Source organism: Diceros bicornis, chromosome 12, assembly GCF_020826845.1.
Source record: "Diceros bicornis minor isolate mBicDic1 chromosome 12, mDicBic1.mat.cur, whole genome shotgun sequence".
NCBI classification, from domain to species: Eukaryota; Metazoa; Chordata; class Mammalia; order Perissodactyla; family Rhinocerotidae; genus Diceros; species Diceros bicornis.
The window spans coordinates 17,334,567-17,361,998 of record NC_080751.1 but is presented as its reverse complement, the minus strand read 5'-3'; the positions used below and the strand labels follow the sequence as shown (position 1 = coordinate 17,361,998).

Sequence of the window (27,432 nt, the reverse complement as noted above, 5' to 3'; positions counted from 1 at the left end):
ATAGTGGTTAAGTTCATATGCTCTGCTTTGGTGGCCTGGAGTTTGCGTCTTCAGACCCCGGGCGCGGACCTATACACTGCTCATCAAGCCATGCTGTGACAGCGTCCTACATACAAAATAGATCAAGACTGGCATAGATGTTAGCTCAGGGCCAATCTTCCTCACCAAAAAAAAAAAGTTAAATGTTTTAATATGCTGATAAAGCTATCATAATAAAACTACAGAAGTTTCACTTATGAATCTTAATGTAAAATTTTTAAGTAAAATTTTAGCATATAGTGTCTGAGAGCACATTAAATGAATTATGTAGTGTGCCCAAGAGGGGTTCATATCAGAAGTATAAAGATAGTTCAAGATTAGGAAATCTGTTAATTCAATTTACCATATTAAATAGAGAAAGATAAATGTTGAAGGATATTTGGTAAAGTTCAACATCCGTTTGTAGCATTCAAAAAAAAATTCTTAAAGTAGGTGACTACTTCTTAATATTATAGTGTTTGTGTGTACGTAAATTTTGTTTCTATATATACAGACATACATAATATCTCAAGTCAAAAGTCAGCATATGCTTAATAGTGAAACAGAGGAAGCATGCCCATTAAGATTGGGAACAAAACAAGGGATACTCATTATCACTTCTGTGAATTAACAAATACTGTTCTAAAATTAGCCAGTGCACAAGTCAAGAGGCATAAAAATTGGCAAGTATGGTACAACATTATTATTTGAAATATGTGTGTATGATGAAAAACCCAAGAGAATCTATTGAAATGCTGTTAAATATAATTAGCCATCTTATTTAATTCTCTAAATATAAGATTTTAATTGCTTTATTATATGAAAAGAGTAACCACTTATATATAATCTAATAAAATATTCCATTTACAATAATAAAAAAGGTAAAAGCTATGAAAAGAAAACTTGAAATACTAAGGGACATAAAATAAGGCTTAAATGAGTAAACAGCTCATTCTTGGATAGAAAGCCTCACCATTGTAATAGGCCCTTTTTTCTTATATTAAAACATAAATATTATGAACCTAGTAAAAATAGCAATAAGATTTTTTTTGTGTGAGGAAGATCAGCCCTGAGCTAACATCCATGCCAATCCTCCTCTTTTTGCTGAGGAAGACCGGCTCTGAGCTGACATCTATTGCCAATCCTCCTCCCTTTTTTTCCCCAAAGCCACAGTAGATAGTTGTATGCCATAGTGGCACATCCTTCCAGTTGCTGCATATGGGACGCGGCCCCAGCATGGCCAGAGAAGCAGTGCATCGGTGTGCGCCCGGGATCCGAACCCGGGCTGCCAGTAGCGGAGCACGTGCACTTAACCGCCAAGCCACGGGGCCAGCCCCAGCAATAAGATTTTTTAAACCATATAGCTGATTATAAAAGTTTACACACAAAAAATTAACAAAGAATAAACAGGAAAATTCTGCAAAGAAAGAGTAATTAGGACAGACTAGGACTAACAGATATTAAAATACATTACAAAGTTAAAGATTCATAATAGCTTCATAAATAGACAAAAGATCAGTAGGACAGAGGAAATTCCAGAGATATTCCCCAAAACATATGCAACATCAGTAAATCATTATGGTAACATTTCAGATTAGCAGGGAATTATTCATTAGATTGACTAGCCACTTTGTAAAAGTAAAGCACTTATGCCATCAAAATAAATTACAGATGGATCAAAGATTTAAAGTAATATATATAAGGGGGTAATTAAAAGTATTGAAAGAAAATATGGAGAATTTGTTTGTTTTCAATTTCAGAGTGAGGAGGTCCTTCCCTATCAGGAAGACATTTGACTACATAAAAATTTTTGCATAAGTATTTGCATAACTTGTTTTTTAAGAATTGTTACCTGTGTGATATAGACTAATTTTCATAATATGTAGACTCTAATAAATAATAAGAAAAACTGCAACAACCCAAAAGATAAATTGGCAAATGCTAAGAATAGGCAGATCACAGAGAAAGAAATAGAGATGAATTAAACATATGAAAATCGATATAACTTGACTCATAATTAAAGAAATAAAAATTAAATCATACTAGTTTCCATCTCAAATTGGAATGATTAATAACTTCTCTTACATACTGTGTTTGTGTTGAAATGGGGAAGCCCCATTCTCATGTACTATTGATGAGAATATTAATTGGTACAACTTTTGTGGAGGACAATTTAATGTTAATTGTTAAAATTTACATATATGCCTTTTGTGTCAGCAAGTCCACGTCTAAGAACTTATCTGTAGTTATAGTTCTATGGGCATACAAAGATGAGTATAAGATGTTTCTTGCAGTGTTTTTTCAAAATCATCGCCAGGTTAGCTCTTTCCTAAATCTAAATGATGTTATTTGTAATGTTTTATTGATAATATTTTTTCTTGTTATTTTAGCCAAAACTGGGCAAGCCAAGACGTCTGCAGCCAAAGTGAATAAATCTTCAGGTAGGTCTTTTATTAGGATTCTATACATATTAGTTAACTTTAAATTATTTAAGAAATATATAGCAGTAATCTCGTATTTCATGTGATATAGTATAGTATGTGCCGAGTATATGCTAATCTTTGAAATTTATAGTCATCTAGAAATTTTGAGAAAGGAGATATAGTAGATAATGTTCTTTCCTTGTAGTAATTTAAGATTATTTAAAGATAATTTAACTGGGAAACTGTTTCTCATGATGTGAATATCAGAGATATTTCCCTCTTTCTCTTTTATTGAGGTCCTCTCTTTATATACTTTCTTTTATAGAGAAAGTCCAGATAAACTTACAGCAAATTATGTTCTCTTTGTCGTTTTTATGGACTATAGTGGATTTTAAAGTAATTATTAATTTTTTTCTCTTACCCCTAGCATTATCCTTTTTACTTTCCCTCCCATTTATGCTAAATACTGGTTAATTCAGGGTCATCTTTTTAAGTGGTTAGAGATCAGTGTGTTAAATTGTCTTCCCTATAATGGTAGAAAGGAACAGAAGCAGCCTTGAACTAGCAAATACCATTGTTGGTGGCAGATCTAGAATTTTCATATAGTAGTTCCTTAGAAGCAGTAATCAGAAGAGGTCAGGGGTGGCTAGAAAACTTGTTTTGAAGGTACATTTATTTAGCCGTTTGATACTACTTTTATAGTAGGTTTATGAGATTCACTGGTGGCGATTTAGGGGAGTGGGCACTAAAGCCACTAGCCACCACTTAACTGTTGGAAATTAATTCTAGATATTTTTTCCTTAAGTTTTGGCACCCTAGAAGTAGTAAAGTGGATTGACTTGTGGTAATAACATAGGGGTAGTGGAAGAAATACCTTAAGGGCCCATTGGGGCTCAGATTACTGCAGTCTGGCAAAACTTGGAATTGACTAAGAAATGATTAGTTAAGTGACGGTCTGTATAAGGATTCGTGTTGCTCTTTTTGAGTGAAGATTAGGGTCTGTCTTTGGATATAAAGGGTAGATTTGTGAACTATTTCGATTGATTTTTGTGGCTGTCAATAATTCTTTTTATTTGTATGATAACTTTTCAAAAGCATACGCATATTTTCATAAGAGTCTGGTTAGGTAATTATAGTGATCACCACCCTTGTTTATAGTTGGGGAAACGTGCACAGAAATCAGTTAATGCCCCAAGTCTTCACAACTTTACTTGGAATTCAACTTGGATCTACTGACCTGATCCTGGGCTTTTTCCTCATACTACCTTGCTAGTTGTTATGAATCCTAATTTTCAGAGCTAAACCTCCTGTTCTCTAAATGGAAAGAGTTTTGGCTCTCTGGTGATCTTTTCAGTGACACTTTGATGACAATAAACATCATCTTGAAAAATAAGCAACAGTAAGTAATAGATGTGTATGTACAAAAAAGGGTCACAGCAATTTAAGTAGTCCTGTTCAGATAGGGCCCACTAGGAATGAGTCAAAGCAATATTTATGTGACCTGACCACGATGTAGGTGTTCTTGCATGTTCTTCAGTCAAGTGGGAGCCAAGGAAGCATGGGCTGGGAGGCCCTAAATAGAACTGCTTTTGGAATCATTAAACGCATCATGGGATTGTTTTTATATTCTTGCAGTTAGTGAGTTTGCTTCTAGTTGATCCACATTTGCCTGAATGCTCTTTTTAAGTACCCCAGTGGGGAGGTGAATTCTTATTTCAGTGATGTTTTTCTTCCTGAAGAAATTATCGTCATTGCTAGATTTAGAAAATGACCTGTGTCGCCAAAGGTGGTAGCATTTTATGTTTTGAGTAAAATATAGTCTGTTGCTCTTAGGTTCTTTGTGAGGTTCTTTGGGGATTGTTGATACTAGATAAATAAACCAGTTTTGACTGCAGCTTTTATCATTTAGGGAAATCAGCAGGTTCTGTAAAATCTGTGGTAACAGTAGCTGCTAAAGGTAATAAAGCTTCAATCAAGACAGGTAAGACTATTGGGAAGGAGAGGTTTTATTAAGCTTATTCTTAATTCTGCGTTAAAGAATATAATAAACATAATATCAAAAGCAAGTTTTAAATTCATAATTTGCATTATCTAATATCCTGAAAAGTTTGGTAGATACTTCTTTGATATTTAAAACCTGACACATACAGGACTTTTAATTTTTGGTACTTTGGTCTTTGACAGTATCTGCCACTGCAGATATGTTTTTGTGTCAGAAACCTTTTTTTGCTGAGGAAGAGTCACCCTGAGCTAACATCTGTTGCCAGTATTCCTCTGTTTTGTATGTGGGCTGTCACAGCATGGCCACTGACGAGTGGTGTAGCTCTGCATTCAGGAACCGAACCCAGGCCACCGAAGCAGTGTGTGCCGAACTTAACCACTAGGCCACCTGGGCTGGCCCAAAGTAGGAAACATTTTTGACAGCTATGTAATCACAGGCTGTTTTATCCCCCACCCTGACCCCCAAACAAATTGTTTGATCTTTGTTTCCCTTTTTTAGAGCTGTCACTTCATACTATCTTCCCCAGCCTGTACAATTCCTCTGATATTTGTTACTTCAAAGATTTTTCTTTCCATGTTGTAAGAATGTATTTCCTCCATAAAGAAATGGAACAGTATTTTAAATAAATGTAACGTATTGAAACTAACATGATCTGTTAATTATAAATTAAATATAAATTAATACATTTTTCCAATAGACTAATGTAATTTTAAAAAACCCTTGTAGAAATTATAAAATATGATTTTTTTGTGTGATTATGATGTGCTTCTGCCACGTGAGAGTTAAACTTGTGGCTCTAGTGGCTCATTAATGGCCATCAACAAAAATTGTATGCACTTTTAATCTTATTGGTGCATAGATACTGAAAATAAACGGAAATAATAAATAGGTGGAAAAGAAATGCTTTTATAATAAAGTTGAACTACTTATTTACTAATACGTTAGTATGAAACATGCTAAATGATCAAACAGACCTGTAGAATAATGGTTCAATTCTACTTTTAAAAGCAAAATCGAGTGGAAAGAAGTCTCTAGAAGTCAAAAAGGCTGGCATTGTCAAAAACAAAGACGCCAATAAACCTGTGATTATACAAGGTAAGCTTGAAATGCTGTCATTCAGTGCTTTCTTTTCTTTAGATCCTCTTGGTGTACATTTGAGGTATATTTTGAAATTACTGCTTAAAAATCTTCAAAGGGATTGTTTTGTTTTTCTAAGAGAAGTTTATATTACCTTTGACTTAAATCAGGTCAGCCTAAGGATACTTTAAGTGACAAAATATAAACTAGTTTAAGTTCCGTTTTAGTTTCATTAGTTAATTATATTAGCGTGTTTTTCTAGACTATTAAAGCAGACTATTTCCTGCAGAAAACTCTGAAATAAAGACCAGTATGGAAGTCAAAACCACTGAAAATAGTGCTAAAGAAACTATTTCAGGTAGGTCAATACAAATTTTATTTTGTTCTCTTATGTGTAAAGATAGAAAGTTAAATTTTAAGAAAATAAGGTATTTAATTTTGTGTCCCATATATACTTTTTATAACACCAAGGTCATACCTAAGTGAAATTAAGAATATTACGATTCTGGGCCGGCCCCATGGCTTAGCGGTTGAGTGCGTGTGCTCCGCTACTGGCGGCCCGGGTTTGGATCCCGGGCGTGCACTGACGCACCGCTTCTCTGGCCATGCTGAGGCCACGTCCCACATACAGCAACTGGAACGATGTGCAACGGTGACATACAACTATCTGCTGGGGCTTTGGGGGAAAAAAAAAGGAGGAGGATTGGCAATAGATGTTAGCTCAGAGCCGGTCTTCCTCAGCAAAAAGAGGAGGGTTGGCATGGATGTTAGCTCAGGGCTTATCTTCCTCACAAAAAAAAAGGATATTACGCTTCAAATCTTCACCCTGTCTCTTGATTACTCTTAAATTTTGCTCTCAGAAGGAATAAAACTAAACATAACGATTTAAAAGCCAATTTTACTTCTTTTTGTGTGTGTGTGAGGAAGATCAGCCCTGAGCTAACATCCAATTCCAATCTTCCCCTTTTTGCTGAGGAAGACTGGCCCTGGGCTGACATCTGTGCCCATCTTCCTCTACTTTATATGGGACGCTGCCACAACGTGGCTTGACAAGTGGCGTGCCCGGGATCCACACTTGTGAACCCTGGGCCGCGGAAGCAGATTGCGCGCACCTAACTGCTGCGCCACCCGGCTGGCCCCTCAATTTTACTTCTGTAGCTATTTCCTACTTAAATTCTCTAGACTTTTGTCAGTTGTATACATTTTCATGTAGCTACTGTTTAATCCATTACGGAATAAAGTGGGATCTTGATAAATAAAAATCTGCATGAATTCTTACTTTATTTTGTGTCTTAAGAAGCTGCTTTGGAGGCTGCAGAAAATGAACCAGTTAACAAGGTCAGCTTTTATTTTTCACTTACTTTTTAAAAGCCTAAGAAATTTTAACACAACGTTTTTCTTAATAAAAACCTAGGTAAAGAATGTATAGGATTTGGCCTGGTGAAAAATCCCAGTCATTTGTGACTTTTAAAATATGGTTTGAGTTCAAAAATCTCAAGTTACAAAGTCAGTCACAAAAATTTACGTGCAGATTATCGTTAAATGTGCATGTTTTTGAGGATTACTTTTCACTAAGATCAAAATTTTAGGCCAAAATGGGTTTTTGAGTAGACAACAGGTTTTCATTTTAGACACAATAGAATTTTGTGAATTCTTTTCTTCTTTTTTTCTTCGAGACAAATGGGAGATAATGTCTCTATTTAGAATGTCAGTTGTTCTTTGCATTTTTTAGAGAAGCAAGTGAGGTTTGTAGTTTTCTTTGAAGGGCATAAAGCTCACTTTATTGTTTTCCTTTGGTTACATTTGTCATTATGAATGTATTAAAATCTCACTAATTTAGATTTTGCTGGTTAAGATCTTGAGATCATTCAGGTGCTAAGCATAAGTTTATTTTTGACTGGTAGATCCATTCTTCAAATAGTAACTAAGTTTTGTTTTAGCAAGAGTATTTTAAAGCACCAATAGAATATTTTAGATTCACTTAAAGGACTTTAGAAGAAACCATTTATGAATACAATTGACGTGCTAGTTAAAAATCATTCTCAACTAGTTTATGAAAATTATAACTGCCCACCCTTTTTTTTTCTTCCAAAAGAAAGTCACAAGTTGCCAATTTATTATAGTACACCTTTGGGGATTTCCCTGACATCCACTAAAGGAAAAATTGGCATTGATGAGAGTCATCTTGAAGAATAAAATAGATGTGAGAGAAGAGAAGGCAGAAATGAAAGTATTTACTTTGTAGTGGGGATTGGGTTATGGGCTAAGGATCCTAAGAGACTGGTAAGCTTTTTTTTATTGCCTAAGTGATTATTTTATTCAGTAAGATAAAAGGATATGCACTGATATGGAGCTAGGGGGTGTTCGCATCACAAGGCACAAGAATGGCAGCAGTATATGAAAGGAAGGAGTTGTCAGAGACACGTAATTTGTGTTTTTAAACTTGTATTTTTAAACAGCAGTTGAAAAAGAGAACTAAAGATCTTGACTAGATGACAGATGGTATGACTGAAATTATTCTATGTACTTGAAGAGAGGAAATTTGCATTTTGTTTTGTTTTTAATTTGAGATTCAGACCAACCTTCTGAATTGATCAGATTTAGTATTAAATGGAATTTAAATACTAACATAACTTATGATCTGCAGTATAAACTTAAGTAAATATAAAAGTAGTTAAAGAAATTTTAATGTCAATTCTTAAATTTGTTTTGAAGGAAACAGAGGAAATGTGTGTGGTACTTATTTCTAATTTGCCTAATAAAGGATATTCTATAGAAGAAGTTTACAACCTAGTAAAACCATTTGGTGGTTTAAAGGATATTTTGATTTTATCATCTCATAATAAGGTAAGGGTTGATAGTAGCTGTTCATGTTGTCTGTAAGCACATTTTGAAAAACATTAACGTTCACAAAACTAGAAAGAAAGGGTTTAAAAGCAGCACCTCAAAATAAGCTGTCTCAAGCTAAGGGATTTTTAAAATATAAAACACAGATATCGCTTATTTTAGTAGTATTCTAATCATAGTTTTAATAATGGGAGGATGGCTTACTAATTTGTCAAAGCTTTGCTCAAAATTCTAGTTTAATAGAAAATGTTTTACATCTTTAGTATTTATTAATACAGAGTTTTTTAAATGACTTATGAAATTTTGTGGAGTACTCTTTTACTGGTATTTCTTTTACCAATTATACTTAAATTGGGAAGTAACCATTTTCGGACTCAGACTAATGATGTCATCAGTACTTACAACAGCCTAGTTTTATCTGTATGTTTTAAGTTTACTGTAATAAGTATATTGCTTTTGTAATTTTAAAACAAAACATATTGTTAATAATGAACAACTTGTGTAAGGTATTTTATCGGAGGTGAGATTTCAGGAAAGTTTAAATAATGGAAATGACATCATTAGGGGGGTGGTTAGTAGTGTTCTTACAATATAAAGGAGTTGGTGATCACTGGAGACCTTGAGAGCAGAGTAGGATATATATGTTTGATGGTCGTTAGAGCCAGTGCACTTAAGAAAACAGTAGGAGAGAAGAGTGAATAGAAGTGAGTTATATGCAATTTCACATCATGTTAAAAGTATACCGTCTGAGTGGTTGCACAACTCTCTAACTATACTAAAAACCATCGAATTGTATACTTGAGTAGGTGAACTTTATGTTATGTAAATTATATTTCAATAAAGCTGTTTTTAAAAAGCAGATTATTTGTAATGTTTAGAAACAGACAAGAATAAAAAGGAATGCATTTTTTAGTGTAAGAATTTTTTTATGTGACAATACATTGAAATAGGGGAAAATTGTGGGGATCTGGGAAGAAATAACTCAAATACGTACTTTACATGATATACCAAAGTAGATATATAATTAGATAAATATAAAATCCACATGCAGAAAATCTAGATTATTGTCTGTCCAGGTTTGATTAGAGTTAAATAGAATTATGATACTTTTCTAGAAATTATATGGAGAGATACCAGATTCAGTCATATAAATAAACATTCTAAACATTTGTAAAATTAAAATTAACATAATCAAAGAAAAATGGAAATAAAACATTAAAAATATTTGTGTAAAATGGGAAACAATTCATATCCACATTATGCTATAAAATATTAAAAGTTCAATAAATAAATTGGCAAATGACATAGATAATTCATTAAAAAAAAGTTACAACTATAAACAAATATGTGGAAGGTTTCCACCTCGTTAACTATCAAACATACGAAAGAATGTTCAACCTCTTTACTTACCCAGGTCTGAAAATTAAAACCAAAATATATGGAGCTACAGTTTTACACTTATGAAAACAATAAAATAAAAAATAACTTGGGAATCATTACACATTTTTTTGGTTCTTTTATTTCTCTTTATCAATCATTAAATTTATTCACTTAACAAATATTCATTAAAAGTCTTCTATATGCTAGATACTGCTCTAGGTACTAAGGATACAGTGATGGTTAAGATAAATGAGATTTTCCTTAATGTTGTTTACTGTGATGTCCACTCCTATTTCTCTCTTTTGTATTGACTTATGAGTTTAGTCATTCATTATTTCATGCTTATGGTTGTAATATTCTGAGTCTGTTGGCCTCACCTTTCTGAAGAATGCATTTTTTATCTTAAAAATGTTTACTAAATTATTCAGTTTATTTATTCTTAAGTATTAAATCTTTTCAAGAAAAAGCAACTTAAATAAGACATTTTTTTTGTTCTTGTGATTTCTATTTTAAAAGGCATTTATAGAGATAAATAGAAAATCTGCAGATTCTATGGTAAAATTTTATACCTGCTTCCCAATATCAGTGGATGGAAATCAACTCTCAATAAGTATGGCTCCTGAAAACATGAATATAAAAGATGAGGTAAATAATAGACTTGCCATCATCTTTACTAGACTATTGTTAAATTTTCTTATCAGATTTCTTGTAGTCTGTTATGTTTTCTGGTTTTCTTCTCTGGGTTACATGTTTTCTTTCAGACCCTGAGAAAGCTTCCTTTCCCTCCAGTCTCCCATCCCACTGTTAAAGAGTTACTTCCATATTGAGGGAATCCAATCCCTCATGTATGTTGGAATGGAGAAAAAGTTGAAAACTATTGTCTGTAGAGAGCTCTGTTCTTATCTCACTGCCATTATCTGTTATCCAAACTAGAATCCCGGAGATTATCTTTAATTTTTTTCTCTCATTTCTCAACAACCAGTCCGTCACTAGGTCCTGTCTATTTTAACTCCTAAATATTCTGGAGTTTGTTCCCTCTTCATCCCATCCACCATTGCTTCACCTCTTAAAAACTCCTACTGAACTAGTTGTTCTTTATATTTTTTCTACCTTCAGTTTTGTCTCTCTTAAAACCTTTCTCCACAAAGTCATGAGACTGACATAAAATTCAAATTCAACTGATTTAGAAACCCTTCCTTATTTCCGTGTGGCCTACAAACATTTACTGTCAACTGCTAAGAGACATGAAGCAGAGATATTAGAATCTCGAGAGGAAGGTGGAAGTGCATGTAATTTGGAAAAGCCTTCCGTTGAGAATCACTCTAACGTGATATAATTGCTGAGATTGTTTTACACGTCAGTAGTGTCGAAGAAAAAAAAATGTTTAAGAACCATAGTCTCGTAAGATAAAGTTCCTTTCCTATACATGTGACCTTTCCATTAGCTAGTCTCTCCCAGCTTTGACATCCTTGTCTCATGCCATTCTTTGCCTTTTTCTAATTCAATAGCACCAAATTGCTGTACACTTAATACCGGTTCTGTTTTTTCACTACCCTACATCTCTGTTCTTCCTCATTCCCTACTTTGCTTAATTAACTTTTTGTTTTATAATTTGAATTCTCTTACTGTTTGCTAAATTAAATCTCTTATTCTTTGTATGTTAATTTGAGTGTCCTCCCCTAAATGGTACCACTTTTTTAATCTTTAATGTACTTAGAGGAATAGGAAGAATTAAGGTGTATGGGTAGGATGGGACTTCGATAACTTGTTTAGGAAGAGAGAAAGATTTTTGGAAGGAACAGAACTTTTGCTGATTCTTCATTTTATGAAATAGTGCTTAATGCTTATTCATATAGGTTATTTTGTTATAAATCTTGACTAGTTAAATATATGAAGGAAGAAGAGCTTACACCTCCCATCTTCGTCTATTTTGCCTTTCTAGGAAGCTTTATTTACAACCTTGACTAAAGAAAATGACACAGAGGTGAGTTTTGCATTTAAATGCTTTTGTACACTTGTTTAGTTGATAGAAACATTGGTTGGTTTATTTATTCACCTGTTAGGAATTAAAGAAAACCTGAGTACTAATTTTAAAATATTGAGGTGATGGAGGTGTCAGATGGATCTTCTCGGTAAAAATAAGAAATGTAAGGGTCATGGTAGTCCCTCATGTAAAATATTTTCCAGATACTGGAGCCATATTAGTAGCTTGGGTATATTAAGTGTTTTGGGTAAATACTATGTTGTTAGAAGAAAGATTATACTTCCTGTTCTGGTATATTGTTTCCCTCATTACTCAAATCTAAAACTAAGACCTCACTGTCTTCACCCACATAGTCACTTTCTTACTCTTGGGAGAGGATATCATCTGACCTCTGAAAAGTTAAGTTGCTGTTAATCTGTGTTTTACAGTCTGATACTTCAGCTGTGTTTCTTTTTTTCTGTGCTGTTTTGTTAAAAAAAAGCTACAGGCAAATGTGGATAAAATTTACAGTCGATTTGTACATCTTGATAACTTACCAGAAGATGGACTTCAGTGTGTACTTTGTATTGGACTTCAGTTTGGAAAAGTGGATCACCACATATTTATAAGTAATAAAAACAAGGTAACAAGGTCCTAATTTTAGCTGTATGTTCTGTCAAGAATATATAACTGAACCCCATAGTCTCATGGTCTGCAACTTTTAATTCAGCTTCTGACCTGAAGCACCTATAAACATTATTCAACCTTTTAGCAGAATTATGATAGACCAGCATATTTTCTCCTGGACTGTGACAAGAAGGAAGAGGTGATCTCTCTCTCCTCAGAACTCCTAGTTTTAAGGGGCAATAAATGTTGCACAAGGGAGAAAGGTAATGTATGCAAAAAGCATTATGTTACAGGGAAGTTTGTTTATTTTTTTTGTGAGGAAGATCAGCCCTGAGCTAACATCCATGCTAATCCTCCTCTTTTTGCTGAGGAAGACCGGCTCTGAGCTAACATCTATTGCCAATTCTCCTCCTTTTTTTCCCCAAGCCCCAGTAGATAGTTGTATGTCATAGTTGCACATCCTTCTAGTTGCTGTATGTGGGACGCGGCCTCAGCATGGCCAGAGAAGCAGTGCGTCGGTGAGCGCCCGGGATCCGAACCTGGGCCGCCGGTAGCGGAGCGCGCGCACTTAACCACTAAGCTACAGGCAGGCCCTACAGGGAAGTTTAGACTTGAATTCATTTAGTCTTAACTACCTATGTGACCTTGGCTAAGTTGGTTTACACTTTTAGTGCTTAATTGTACAATAAAAGGATGTTACCAGGTATTTTCTAAAGTTCCTTCTAGCCATAAAACATAGAGAGTTAGGTCTCTTTGTGCAGTTTATATGGAAAGAAGTATAAAATGATCATTCCGGGGCCGGCCCCCGCTTCTCCCGCCATGCTGAGGCTGCGTCCCACATACAGCAACTAGAAGGATGTGCAACTATGACATACAACTACCTACTGGGGGCTTTGGGGGAAAAATAAAATAAAAATAAAATTATTAAAAAAAAATGATCATTCCGTCCTTACATGATGTGGCTTCTTACAAGAAATTGTCCACCTCTTTACATTTTCTTTTCCCTCCTTGTTTAATATTTAATTCAGATATATGTTCATTATAAAATTAGATTTTGATCAGTCATATATTACCTAGAAAGATAGGGTTTCATGTCAAAGTTGACGTTTGCTTCATAAAAAGTACCTAACTGACCAACAAGTAGGTATTAATTTTTCTGACATGCTTTTAACTGGTGCATAGAGCATATCTGGTACTTTAGAAATAGTGTGGCATAGTATGGAAGGGAGATGACAGATGGCATAAGGAATTCTGAACCTTTACTTTAGACATCTTTAATCCTGATGTGAAAATACTGACCATCCTTTTCAATTTTGCCTTGACTTTGCAACACTTTAAAGATTGTTTTCTCTTGTTTACTTTGAAATGAGGTTTAACCTTACTTGTGTAATCATATATTTGAAGTCTGGAAGAAAAATTATTGATACTTTTAAAAAGTTGTAAAGGAATTTTTTTATTGTGGTAAAATATTTAGAACAAAACTTACCATTTTAATTATGTTTAAGTGTCAGTTGAGTGGCATTAAGTACATTCACATTGTTTTGCAACCATCACCACTATCCATCTCCGGAACTTTTTCTTTCTTCCCAAACTGAAACTCCATGTCCGTTGAACAATAACCCTCCATTGCCCCTCTTCCTAGCCCCTGGCAACCACCATTCTGCCATTCTACTTTCTGTCTCTATGAATTTGACTACTCTAGGTACCTCATGTAAGTGGAGTCATACAATATTTGTCCTTTTGTGATTTGCTTATTTCACCTAGCGTGATGTTTTTCAGCATGTGTTGCAGCATATGTCAGACTGGTCCTTCCTTTTTAAGGCTGAGTAATATTCCATTGTATGTTTATACCACATTTTGTTTATCCACTCATCTGTTGATCAACACGTGGATTGCTTCTACCTTTTGGCTATTGTGAGTAATACTGGTATGAACAGGGGTATACAAATGTCTGTTCAAGTCTCAGCCTTCAATTTTTTGGGGTATATACCAGAAAGTGGAATTGCTGGATTCATATGGAAATTCTACTTTTAATTTTTTTAGGAACTATTGATACTTTTTTTGTCTTCTCCAAAAGGCAATTCTTCAGTTAGATAGTGCTGAATCTGCTCAGTCAATGTACAGCTTTATGAAACAAAATCCACAGAACATAGGTGACTATGTATTGACCTGCACATTATCTCCAAAGATGGACTCATCAGAGGTAAGATTGTTTTGTATTGATTTTTGTGCTTTTAGAAAATGAAGAAAGCTGTAAAAATCATTCTCCCAAAGCTAGAAGATGTACTCTGAAGGTAATTTTAAGAATTATTCTTGGGCAGTAGCCAAACTGGTTCTGAGTTTAGATATTCTTTCTTGTAAAATTATGTTTTGCAATCACTATTCCAGTTTTCGTGTTTTATGGAGCACGATAAATTTGTCTAAATGAGAATAAATTGAGGTAATTTTGAAAAATGTGACATATTCCTTCTGATACTTATGGACATAGGTGTAGAGTGAGTCCATCTATGTAACATGATTATCTCCAGAATGCAGAGCTTACTTTGCAGAGTGTTTTGAGGCCATTTTGGCTTCCTTCTGATAGAAAGAAGTTTTATTCTTTTATTTGTTTAAATTATATTTATTATAAACTCTCTTGCATAAGAAATAAGATTTGACAAGTTGTTGGCTTACACAGTAATAATACACGCATGCCATCTATGAATGGTCCACCTTTGAGAGAATTACATTCAAACTCGTTTATTTTCTCTTAGTTTCATTATATCTCAATAACAGGAGGTAAATAGTAGGGTCTTATATTTGGTTTCTGCATGTTTTTGTTTGTTAATCTGCCAAAAATTTTGTGTGCGCTCAAGAAAAAGAAAAAATTTCATCATCTAAAACCAGATTAAATAGAGCTCCTATAAGTAAATGCATCATAATAGATTTCAGCACAAATTTGAGTGGCTTATTTAACCTGATAATTTGGAAAAAATTTTTAAAGTTTTTAGCAATTTTTTTTCAGTAGAACATTGTATTTTCTAAAATTTGTGTTTTTGATATTTTTCAAGTTATTACTTTGTTCAGCTATGTTAAGAATTATAGTAAACGCTGACTATACAGAAATTTTTCTTCCAGAAATATGGTCTCAAATTCTTGGACTTAAAATAAAAAATGAAACAAGTGAAAATTACGTAAAACCTCTGCCTGTTGACAGGACTGGGGAAAGGATTGGGATGAAGAATATTGAGTTCAGTTTGGTTAGAGCAGAGGATGGGTGAGGGGAGTAATGGGTGATCAAGTTAAAAAGCAAGGTTGGGCCCATGTGGAATATCTGTCAATTTGCGTGTCTATATTATCTATCATGTGATATTAATTGACATTCATGATAGTAATAAGCTACTACAAAATTCAAGATGCGTTGTAAATTGCCAAAGTTTAAATAACATTTAATATGATTGCAATGCTTGTATTGATACTTAACTTCCCAAGCCCTTACTCAGAACCTTATTCTTACAGCTCATTTAATTGGAGAGCACATTAGGCTTACTGTGAAAAACTTGGCTTCACCACTGATAAGCTAGCCTCATAATCTCTTGCACATGCCACATAGTGTCCGTTATATCCGTTCAACAAATGATGTATTGTATCGTAGAGGCAGGTAGACTAATTTCAAGGTATTGTAATGGTCTGTCTGAGAAGTAATGAAAGCCTGAGCTAGACTATGAAATGGAAATAAATCCTACCCCCAGATTTTTTTAATAACAGTTTTTAATTTATCGTGTTTATAATGAGTTAATTAACATCTTTATATTACCCTCTCTTCAATACTACCCCGCCATTTTTGTTACCTGTAATGTTACTTCCACGTGTGGTATGGTACAACCTTCAGTTCTATAACTAAAGGTTCTAAAGTTATAAAGGTTCTATAGTTACCCTGCACATGGAGCACGAAGGCTTAATTCTAAGTACTGAAAACCAATATGTACATTTTTGATATCTTGGTTATGAAGATATTTACTGCAAGATTAAGTAGTAACAAGAATGAGTCTATGAAGAAGGAAATACAGTTTGTGTCTATAACTTGTACACTTGGACGTGACTTTGTAATATTCTCAGTCATTTCTCAAAATGATGTTATGGTTTTTTTTCTTCAGTATTTGGTTAATGGCTTTCCTATACAGTTAGGAGTTGTTTTTTGTGGTTGAGAGGAAAAAAGAAGACTTTCTTCATGTTACTCAAGTCATATAACTTAATTAGTATTTGTTGAATAGAATCTACTCTCTTAGAGCTATTCTTCTGACTCCTTGTTCTAAATTTATGGCTTTTAGCTTCGTAAAGCAACTACAGGTCCCCGACTTAACGATGGTTCACCTTATGATTTTTCAACTTTACGATGGTGTGAAAGTGATAGGTGTTCAGTAGAAACCGTACTTTGAATTTTGAATTTTGATCTTTCCCCAGGCTAGCAATATGATACTCTTTCGTGATGCTGGGCAGCGGCAGCAAGCTGCAACTCCCAGTCAGCCACGTGATCGAGAGGGTAAACAGCCCATACTCTTGAACCATTCTGTACCCATACAATCTGTTTTTCACTTTCAGTACAATATTCAATAAATTACATGAAATATTCAACACTTTATTGTAAAATAGGCTTTGTGTTAGATGATTTTGCCCAACCGTAGGCTAATGTAAGTGTTCTGAGCATGTTTAAGGTAGGCTAGGCTAAGCTATGGTGTTCAGTAGGTTAGGTGTGTTAAATGCATTTTTTTTTTTTTAATTTTTTCCTGGGAAAGGTTTGCCCTGAACTAACATCTGTTGCCAATCTTCCTCTTTTTTTTTTTTTCCTCCCCAAAACCCCAGTACATAGTTGTATATTCTAGTTGTAGGTCCTTCTAGTTCTTTTATGTGAGCTGCCACCACAACATGGCTACCGAGAGACGAATGGTGTGGTTCCTCGCCCAAGAACCAAACCCGGGCCTCCGAAGCAGTGTGTGCCGAACTTTAACCACTAGGCCTTCAGGGCTGGCTCTTTTTTTTTTTTTTTTTTTTTGGCTGAGGAAGATGTGCCCTGAGCTAACATCTGTTCCCAGTCTTCCTCTTTTTGCTTGAGGAATAGTGACCGTGAGCTAATGTCTGTGCCAGTCTTCCTCTATTTTGTACGTGGGTTGCCGCCACAGCATATCTGCCGACGGGTGGTGTAGGTCCATGCCCAGGAACCAAACCTGGGTCACCGAAGTGGAGCGTGCCGAACTTTAACCACTAGACCATCAGGGATCCCCCCCCCCCCCCGAGGAAGATTGGCCCTGAGCTAACATCTGTGCCCGTCTTCCTCTATTTTTGTATGTGGGATGCCACCACAGCATGGCTTAATGAGTGGTGTGTAGGTCCATGCCCGGGATATGAACCTGTGAACTCCAGGCCTCAGAAGCAGAGCAGGCAAACTTAACCACTGTGCCACTGGGTGGGCCCCTTAAATGCATTTTTGACTTAACGATATTTTCAACTTAGGATGGGTTTGTTGGGACATAACCCCATTGTTAAGTCAAGGAAGATCTGTATACACTTTTGATTTTCTCTTTATTGCTCTTCTAAGTTACTTCTGTTGTTTCTTAGATTCTGTGTCTCCCACTCTTTTGGATTACTTTTCAACTGGCTAGAGTACATTGTTAAATAATTTTCCCCAGAAAGTATGTGTGGGTAGTAAACTTTCTGAACCCCTGCATATTTGAAAATGACTTTATTTTGCTCTTACATATTTTGTTGATAGTTTATCTAGGCGGAGATTTCTGTGCTCAGATTGTTTTTCCTTTCATCGTTTTTCTTAACTAGTATTGTTAAGGAGAAGGCTGATGCTAATCATACCTTGTTGTATTCTGTGTTTTTCTCTCTGAAAGCTTTTAGCGTTTGTTCATTAATTCATTAAACAAATATTTATCTAATTCCTTCTCTATGCCAGCGCTGTTTTAGACATTAGAATACGTTGATAAACAGGAGTCAATGTTCCACTTCTCAGGGAGCTTATATTTTAGTGGAAGAGCCAGACTATAAATAGAAGAGAAATATATATGTATTTATTTATAATCCTTTTATATGTATATATGTGTTTATATAATGTCAGGTGGTAAAAAATGCTATGAAGTGCTATGGAGAAAAATAAATCCAGATAAAGGGATAGAGAGTGATGGATGAGGGGATGTGTATTTTGGAGTGGTCAGGGATAGCCCCTCTGAGGAAGAGTTGTTTGAGAGACCTGAAGGAAGTAAGAGAGCAAGCTCTCCGAATATGTCAAGAAGAGGTTTTTAGAAAAGCAAGAGCTAAGGCCTTAAGGACGTATTTGGTGATTCAAGAACTCCAAGGAGGATCGGTATGGCTGATGCTTTGAGCAAGGTTTTATCTTGGTTTAGGACTAATTTTTTCCTATAGCCTGCTTAGAGCACTGAGTGAATTTATAAAATCTAAAGATTAATATGTTTCTTCACCTGAGGAAAAGTTTTCCTCTTATTTGATTATTTCTTCTTTTAAATTTTAATGTTTTATCTTTCTGGAAATAACACCTGTACTGATTTTGGGGATCCTATTGTATTGAATTTTCCTTTATAAAAATTCTTTAGAGTTGTTTTTAAAGCTCTTCAGTTCTCTGAAATATCTTCAACCAGTTTTGTATGCTTATTTTCTCTCTTCTGCATTTGTTTTTCTCTTTTATTCATTTATGACTAAAGAAGCAAGTTAGCTAATACACATATCTAGTATAGATTTTCTCTACTATCATATACGGCTTTTTTTCTCTCTCTCTAACAAGCTTCTGTGAATGGGAAGACTACTTGTGAACGTTGTGGATGGGGCTTATCAACTGCCGTCTTAATTTCGGTTATATACCATTATGATGTAGACTGGATGCCCCACACCCCAGTAAAAGGAGGCCTTTACTCTGGTGGAACTCCCAACACCCATCCCAGGAATCCTCTCTAGGCACATTATTCAATTTCTTTAAAGTGAAGTTCTTGGTTTTTAATCTTAAAAAATCTAGAGAAGGATAATTCTCAACTCAGAGTATACGTGATTCCTACAGAAAAAGCCTTCAGTTAGTATATATAAGCTCTAGAGGGCAGACGTTTTTGCTATTTTGTTCACTGATATATCCTGAATGCTTAGACCAGTACTTGGTTTATAGGCACTGAATTTTAACTCCTGCTTCCATTTTGGGCTCCAGGACATTGCTTTTCTTGGTGATTCAGATATATGTTTAAAAGGATTATTGTTAAAGTTTGTTCAGCACTTCTAGGTGTTTTGAGTAGAAAGCTTTTTAAGTCAACTAGTCTCCCTTATAAGTAGAAGACTTTTTAAGTAATAATTACCCAATAAAGATGTTGATTTTTCAGGTTCTTTTTATTCTTAGCAAAAGGTGGTGTTTCTAGGCTTTTAAAGTTAGAAAAATTTCTTATTTATATGAAACTTATTTTTCTCCTTAATTGCCATGTCAATTATTTGGTGTAATCTAATTAAGAGCTCTTTATCTAATGAGAAAAAAATTCTAGAACCTGGTAGTTTTGTGGACACAGAAAACTAGCTCTTTTGATTTATTTTTAAGGTATGGTCCTGATTTTTAGCAAAGATTTTAAGAACTGAGAGCATTGCATTGATGGATTAAATATTTAAAATCCAGTAGAATAGCCTCTAATAAAATGTGGAATTATGTTACAGGCTCAAGCTGAGAAAGACCCAGAACCAGGAAAAGAAAGGTATGTTGCTTTAAGTTTGCTAACATTTTCATATACTATTTAGCTAATTACTGAATTTATTTCTGTATTTTATAGTCATTGTTCACTTGTAGCAAAAGTTCATATCTTTCATGTTCATTTCGTGTGTGTGTGTGTGTGTGTGTGTACACACACACACACACACACACGAGTCTTGTGGGTTTTTTTGGCTCTGTTTGACCTAGGCGTTTTTTGTTTTTTGGTTCCTTTTTAAATTTCATTGGCTTAAAAACAAAAAGATAGTATTCAGTGTGTTTTTTGATACTTTTTGAAAACAACCGGGATGTGGAAGGGATATTTATAAAACAAAATAATATGTACATTGCTTTATATTTTCAGAGGATGAAAGCTTGTTCTTCAGAGTGTACACAAACTAGTGACTCACAATTTTGTTTTGACCACATATAGTACACCATCTTAGTAACATTCTCATCCTGATGAATACTACCCTTATCACCACCTTTTCCCCAATTAATAACTTCTCTTCTACTGCTCTTCATTGGGAATCACTGATTAAGAATTCTTTTCCCTCTTTTTTGCTAAGTAATTTACCCTTGTTGGTTAGTCAGTGTAGCAAGAGCTTATCAGTTTGAAAGAGCAGTTTAGAAGTATTTAAATATGGAAAGTTTAATTATTTTATTTGATGCACTGTCTAATTTTAAGATGCCTGAAAACATGATGTCTTATGGATTTTTCTTCTCAGTAGTTCTTACAAAATGAGACTTATAAATGATAAAGATGATTATGAGTACAGTAAAACATATTGGTAACTTTAAACAGTAGGTTTGCCATGTGTCATCATAGACTTTTTTAAGTTGCATATCATCATACCAATTATATTCACATGCCTAAGAAGTAATACCAACAGCAGTGTTTATTATAAAACCCCACAAAGGGCTTAATAAGTAACAATGCCACATGTAGTATAGATAGACCTACAGTTTGGCCACGGTAACTCTGGCTGGTAAGTAAATAGGCTCTTCCAAAAATCATTTTATATATTTCATTTGACAAAGTTTTCTTTCAGGTCTGCAAGAATAGCTATTGTCTGTGTTTCAGTCATTTTTTTCCTCTCATTGTTTTGACATGCTTTAAAATCAAAGATATCTCTTAATTTACACAGATAGTTGTCTAATCTTATAAATAAATTTAATTTTAAAAATTCTAGTACTAATAACTTCTTAATTTCCATTTCACAATCATTTTTTTCTGACTTACATGACATTAAGGCGTGAGATGTGGCCCGAATACTTCACATTTCTTTATTGGAGTCAGCTGATCCTGAGAAAATACTAGTGCTTGTTGTGTTGGTTTTATTTTTTTAAAAGCACTTACGGGTGCTAATTCATCATGAATATAATCTTTTTGTTTATAGTTAATGTAAAGTATTTAAATATATTTCCAATTTAAAGGCAATCTCGTGTGAATATATTAATAATTTAATAATACTCTACACTTTCCTGTTCTCATCCCCCTCCATGTAAACTTTTTTATTTATCATGTGATTAAGGCTCCAAATAAGGATGCTAGATGAAATTTTCACCAATTCATTAATAATGTTGGGCAGTACCCAGTGGCAACCTGAAATAAATACTAATCTTCAGTGTTGTTAAGTCTCTGTCTAAAGTTTCTCAGAAAGTTTATGGTATAGTGTTAACTTTTGTTCTCATGCCCAGCTTTCATTGTATGCCTTTTCTGAAGGTTTTGAAACCCTGAAATTATTGGGGGCGGGGGGCGGGAGTGGGACCTGGGGTGGGAAATTAGATACCTTTATCCTGAATGGCTTCTTGAAATCCTTTTTTGCGCCATTTCCCAGAATATGGCTATATTTTCCTTTGATCTTTTAAAAGACTTTTTTTTGACTCTAGTGTTAATAATTTCATTTATTGGACATTTCAAACTGACTTTCCAAGCTAACTTGATGAACACTGATGCTTTTTCTCGTTAGTGAGAAAACTAGATATTAATTTTTGGTAAGTTAACTCTATGAAGGAAGCACTATAATTTTAAAAGACTGACACACAAGAACAAATAGGGAATTAAGCCATGTTTCCAAATAGGTCCGTGCTCTCTGTTTGAAGTGTGGATCTGCATAGTGATTCATTTTGTATAAAAGATAACAGCTTTTTTTGTTTTTTAGTGACAAATTTTAACTATGGTAAAGGGGAAAGACTTGCTGTATCCTAGAGCCAGGAATCAAAATCTCTGTTACCCTTCTGGCCCAGTAGATTGGTGTTTTTATATAGCCCTAATTTGTAAAGCCTTTAGGGTTAATGTGCAGTTCTCTAATGAGAGGGGAATTTGAATTTAATCTTCATTATTGGAAAGAGTCTTGTAATTTAAAAATGAAAGCTCATATTTTGAGCCATAATATTTACATAACAGCTGTAACTGAAGGTCACAACTTTTTTCTTACCTTTGTCATATTTGTGCTTGGCCACAAGTTTTGGTTTGACTAGTCCTAAGAATTTGGAACACTTAAAATCAGTCTTTGCTATTTTTGAATATAAGGAATGTGAATCATTTCAAATAAAAACCTTTAAACCCTTTCACCATACAAAGGGTAACTTACACAAATGCATAGAATATGTATTGATTAAGGTCTATGGTTACTGGCTGTTTAACTTAAATAAATTCTCCAAACTGTGCCTTTACAACTTTTCATCAAGAAGTGTTTCTCTGATCTCTTAGAAGTTTTCTCCTTTGAAAGTTTAAACTTACCATCTTTGGGGGGAGGACCAGTTTATTGGCTCAAGTAATTAGACCCTAATGTGGTAACACTTAACTTTTTCCAAAGTTCTGAAATATTATTAACGTCTCAGGACACAGATAGCCATTCCTTGCTTTAACTAAAGGATATGTGGCTACTCTTTGAGAAGCATATCAAGGGGGATGTCTTATTCCCTCCTCTTCCTTGAAAAACGGGAGGAAAAAGGTTAATACTCTTTATGAGGTATTGCTATGACGTGATCACTTTCTGGTGTCTTCCTCCATCCTCCTGCTTTTAATGTAATCAAGTGAATGTATTTGTTAAACTTTAATTTGTGTTGATAGCATGCTAGACATTGTGTTCGGAAGCTAGGATTTTCTTTGTTACTTTTCAAGATAACCTCTGATCTGTGGAGCATTCATTTAAAAATAGTTTATTTTGTCTCTGTTTCAGTGAAAGTAGTTGAATTATAGAATCACACACTTGTTTGCTTTGGATTTGGGAAGACTATGATGAATAAGATCAATTGTGTATACTTGTCATGTATTTCCTCTATTTCTTCTGAATAATTTTACTTAAAATTTTAAGTTGTGTATTAGAATTTTGAATTATTCTATGTAACTAGAAAGATTTCTTTTAACTTATTCCTTCTCATAATGTAGCCAGAGGCAAATATTTTATAAGAAGATTACATGTTTATGTTAAGGTGATTCTGTCAGTTTTGCCTCTAACTTTAAATCTTAAACAAAGTATTTAAAAGATACTTCCAAAGAAAGTTTTCTTTTAAGTATTATTAATAAATACAGTTCTTGGAAAATTAAAAACAAATCTGTCTCACATCCAAAAAAAGAGGTGACATGGTTACGAGTATGGAGTTTTCTCCCTATTAGTTTCTGTTTATGTTCCTTTTAGGTAAGGTTCACTTATAAAATTTTAAATTTCAGTGCATGGATCATTAGTTTCCTTGTAGAACTATACACATAGTTTATTATTTTGGTTACCTATGTGGGAAGATAGGACCTAATAATAATTTGAGATGTTTCAAATTCACATTCAGCCTTCTGATGTCAGGTGCAAACTTGACACAGAAGGAGAAACAATAGTTATAACGTACATGAGTAAAAGGATCGTATCAATGGTCATAATTTTGCCATTATTTCCTTTGAACTAAAAAGAAATCTTCAGTGCGATGGAGGATCTCTTTAAAAATTTTGTATTGTTTACATATTTGCGTCAAATCACCTTAACCATTTTAATGCTGATTGGCTGGATTTCCCAATGCTTATCACTAATGCATCAGGAAGTCTTAACAATTGGCATCAACAGGATTATTTATAATGGTTGAATTCTCATCATAGTTTGATTTTTGTTTGTGTTTTTGTTTGTGTTCTTTTTTGTTTGTTTTTAAATACTTTTAGCCCTGACTTGAAAAACAGTCCAGTTGATGAAAGTGAGTTGCAAACAGCAGCTGGTAGTCCCTCTGTTAAACCTAGTGAGGTTGAAGAAGAAACTATTCCCAACATTCAGACAGAAACTTCTGTACAGCAGGAAGAGCCTTGTGAGGAAGAACCTGAAAAAGCACTATGTGACTCTGACTTTGCTATTGAAACTTTGGAAGTTGAAACTCAAGGAGAGGAGGTCAAAGTGGAAATTCCTCTTGTAGCATCCACTCCAGCTTGTATTGAATTATTCACTGAAAATTTAGAGGAGTCTGTTTTAAATCAGCAGATGTATACCAGTGACTTTGAGAAAGAAGAGGCAGAAATTATTAACCCTGAAACAGAATTATCCATGTCTGACAGTACATTTATAGAAGAAAGGAACATCAAAGGAATTCTAGAAGAATCTCCATCTGAAGCAGAAGATTTCTTTTCTGGGATTACAGAGTCTATGATAGAAGCTGTAGCTGAAGTGGACAAACATGAAACTGTTTTAGAAATAGTACCATCTACTTGTGTTGTGGCCTTAGTACCAGGAATTTCCACTGGGGATGAGAAGGCAGTGAGCAAAAAGGGAATTTCTGAAAAAAGTAACATGGATGAAAATGAGGACAATGAATTTAATACTAAGGAGACCAGAATGGATCTGCAAATAGGAACAGAGAAGGCTGAAAAGAATGACGCTAGGTTGGTTGCAGAGAAATTGGAAAAGATTGTGGCAGCAATGAAAGAAAAGCCTGCAGAAAATGCTGTGACTAAGGCATACCCAAATAAAGGAGTGGGTCAGGCCAGTAAGCCTGATGAAACTAGTAAAACTAGTATGCTGGCTGCATCAAATGCACCTAGCAGTAAATCAAGCATCAAGGCTGGTATAGTCTCTTCTCCAAAGGTAAAAGCTACAGCTTCAAAATCTGAAAACCAGAAAAGTTTTCTAAAATCTGTACTCAGAGATCAAATAAATGCTGAAAAGAAACTTTCAGCCAAGGAATTGGGTCTACTTAAACCTACAAGTGCCAGGTCAGGCTTGGCTGAAAGCAGCAGTAAATTCAAACCCACTCAGAGCGGTGTTCCCAGAGGAGGCAGTGGAAGGATCTCAGCCCTGCAAGGCAAGGATTCTAAACTGGATTACAGGGATATTACAAAACAATCTCAGGAAACAGAGGCTAGATCTTCCATCATGAAACGGGATGACAGCAACAATAAGGTGAGGAGGGTAGGAAGAATGGTTCAGTGTATCTTTGAAGTGATTACTTCTGCTGTTGTAGCTATGGAGTAGGAGATGTAATCTTGTTTTCTACTTTCATCTCCTCACTCCACTGGCAAGCTCCTACTTCCCCTTTCTTAAACAGTTCCATTGACTTAAGCCTATAGACATTTAGAATAATAAGCTCAAGTTCATAATTTATTAACAGGTTTGAAAAACATTCTTTGAATAAAATGTGGTCATAAATATAACTGTGGTTTGAAAAAAAAAAGTCTGAAGTGAATCTCCTGAGATGATTTAACACTGCCTCTGAATGGGAAACTGTTTTCTCTCATAAATTGAAGCTTCTTTTATCAGCTTACCGATTTTTGTTAACTTAGTTTGGTATACCTGTTAAATATTTGCATAGTTGAGTGGATAATATTTGCTGTTTGAATTCTTTTTTTTTTTGTTAACATTAATAACTTAGTTGTAAATTCTGTTTTTCTGTATTTCTTACTTAATATTTCAGACTTTGGCTGGGCAAAACACTAAGAATCCTAAAAGCACCACTGGTAGAAGTTCCAAATCTAAAGAGGTAAGAAACAGTCCACTAACACTAACCCTTCTATTCTATTCCTCCATAGAAGAGTTCATCTACCTTATAACTTGTGTCTCTCCTATAATAATCAGTTTGATATGGAGCAAGGGACAGGAATGAGATGTTTTATTTTTGACCCTCCCACCAATTCATTTTTTGACCTTTAGCTAGGCTATATAGTTTGTGTTCTTGATGCAGGGCAAAAAGTTACACAGGGATGGAAAGAGAATTAGAGTAGGAAAATACCTCCAGTCTTGTATTGACAGAAATAGGTTATAAACACAGAATAAAATCAGATGTGTAAAGGACACTGGTGTTTGACTGGAGTCCTCCCCATTTTGTGGAACTTCCAAACAAGTGGTCCTTTTAGGTATGGCTCAATTTAACCTACCTGGATGAGCTCTAAAATTTACTTTCCTGGTACTGAGTTCTACTGCCAAATAAATGTGTTACATTTTATATTTGGTTGTTGGTATTTTAGATTTCCACCATTCATAGAATATTTTTTCAGTCATTTTACTTTTTTCTACCACTAGGGGATGAATTTGGGCCTATTTTATTGAGGCAAAGAGAAGTATTAGTAGTTTAAAAAGCAGAAGTAAGGATTATGGTTAGTTCCATTGGCTCAAGTTGATAGTACAATTGCTTACAGATTTTTTCCCCCCTGAAATTACTGGTTATATAGTCTAATGTTATTATTATATGTACTAGTAATTGATCATTGATAGCATACTAAATGTGTAGGCTGCCTGCCAGGAATTTATTTTCTTAAGTATTGGCATCATTTTTCAAATTACAGGTACTGTTTTTTTGAAGTGCAGTTATATCTGGCGTTAAGTCTTAGTAACAGCAGGGCCGGCCCTGTGGCTTAGCGGTTGAGTGTGCACGCTCTTGCTGCTGGCAGCCCAGGTTCAGATCCCGGCCGCGCACCGACGCACCACTTTCCCGGCCATGCTGAGGCCGCGTCCCACATACAGCAACTGGGAAGGATGTGCAGCTATGACATACAACTATCTACTGGGGCTTTGGGGGAAAAAATAAATAAATAAAAATTATTAAAAAAAAAAAGTCAGTAACACTTTTTCATATAACTCTCAAAATATAAACTTCCTCAGTGTTGCATATCTTAAATATATATATATATATATAATTGGTCAATGGAACAATCTAGTTAACTATTTACTTTCTAGCTACATATGAGGTGCTTTTGGTAGTCTAAGTCTCCTATAACACTTGTTAGATATTATTTAATATATGGAACAGTAAATTCTTTACATTATATTGATTGATAAATGCTGTAAATGTATTTTTGTGCATGATATTTCAAAGATCGTACATCATTTAGGAAATAATTGTAATCTTATTGAAATTAAGTAAAAGTGGAATTAGATTGATATTGTTAGGATTTTCCCTTTGGCATTGT

General features: G+C 34.5%; 1 protein-coding gene across 8 annotated transcripts in view; it reads left to right on the top strand.

The window, feature by feature from the left end:
* The window catches only part of ZNF638 (zinc finger protein 638), an 81,757-nt gene that overhangs the window by 46,651 nt on the left and 7,674 nt on the right, over positions 1-27,432 (top strand). For 4 of the 8 annotated variants that reach the window (XM_058550986.1, XM_058550982.1, XM_058550978.1 and 1 more), the window contains exons 11-23: positions 2,409-2,459; positions 4,351-4,422; positions 5,452-5,538; positions 5,810-5,878; positions 6,818-6,858; positions 8,236-8,367; positions 10,264-10,392; positions 11,690-11,731; positions 12,213-12,353; positions 14,415-14,540; positions 20,021-20,058; positions 24,205-25,429; positions 25,941-26,006. In XM_058550986.1, coding sequence (XP_058406969.1) covers positions 2,409-2,459; positions 4,351-4,422; positions 5,452-5,538; positions 5,810-5,878; positions 6,818-6,858; positions 8,236-8,367; positions 10,264-10,392; positions 11,690-11,731; positions 12,213-12,353; positions 14,415-14,540; positions 20,021-20,058; positions 24,205-25,429; positions 25,941-26,006 — 2,219 coding nt within the window. The remainder of the gene's footprint in view (positions 1-2,408; positions 2,460-4,350; positions 4,423-5,451; positions 5,539-5,809; positions 5,879-6,817; positions 6,859-8,235; positions 8,368-10,263; positions 10,393-11,689; positions 11,732-12,212; positions 12,354-14,414; positions 14,541-20,020; positions 20,059-24,204; positions 25,430-25,940; positions 26,007-27,432) is intronic. The other 4 variants (XM_058550984.1, XM_058550981.1, XM_058550980.1 and 1 more) reach the window with 3 other exon arrangements.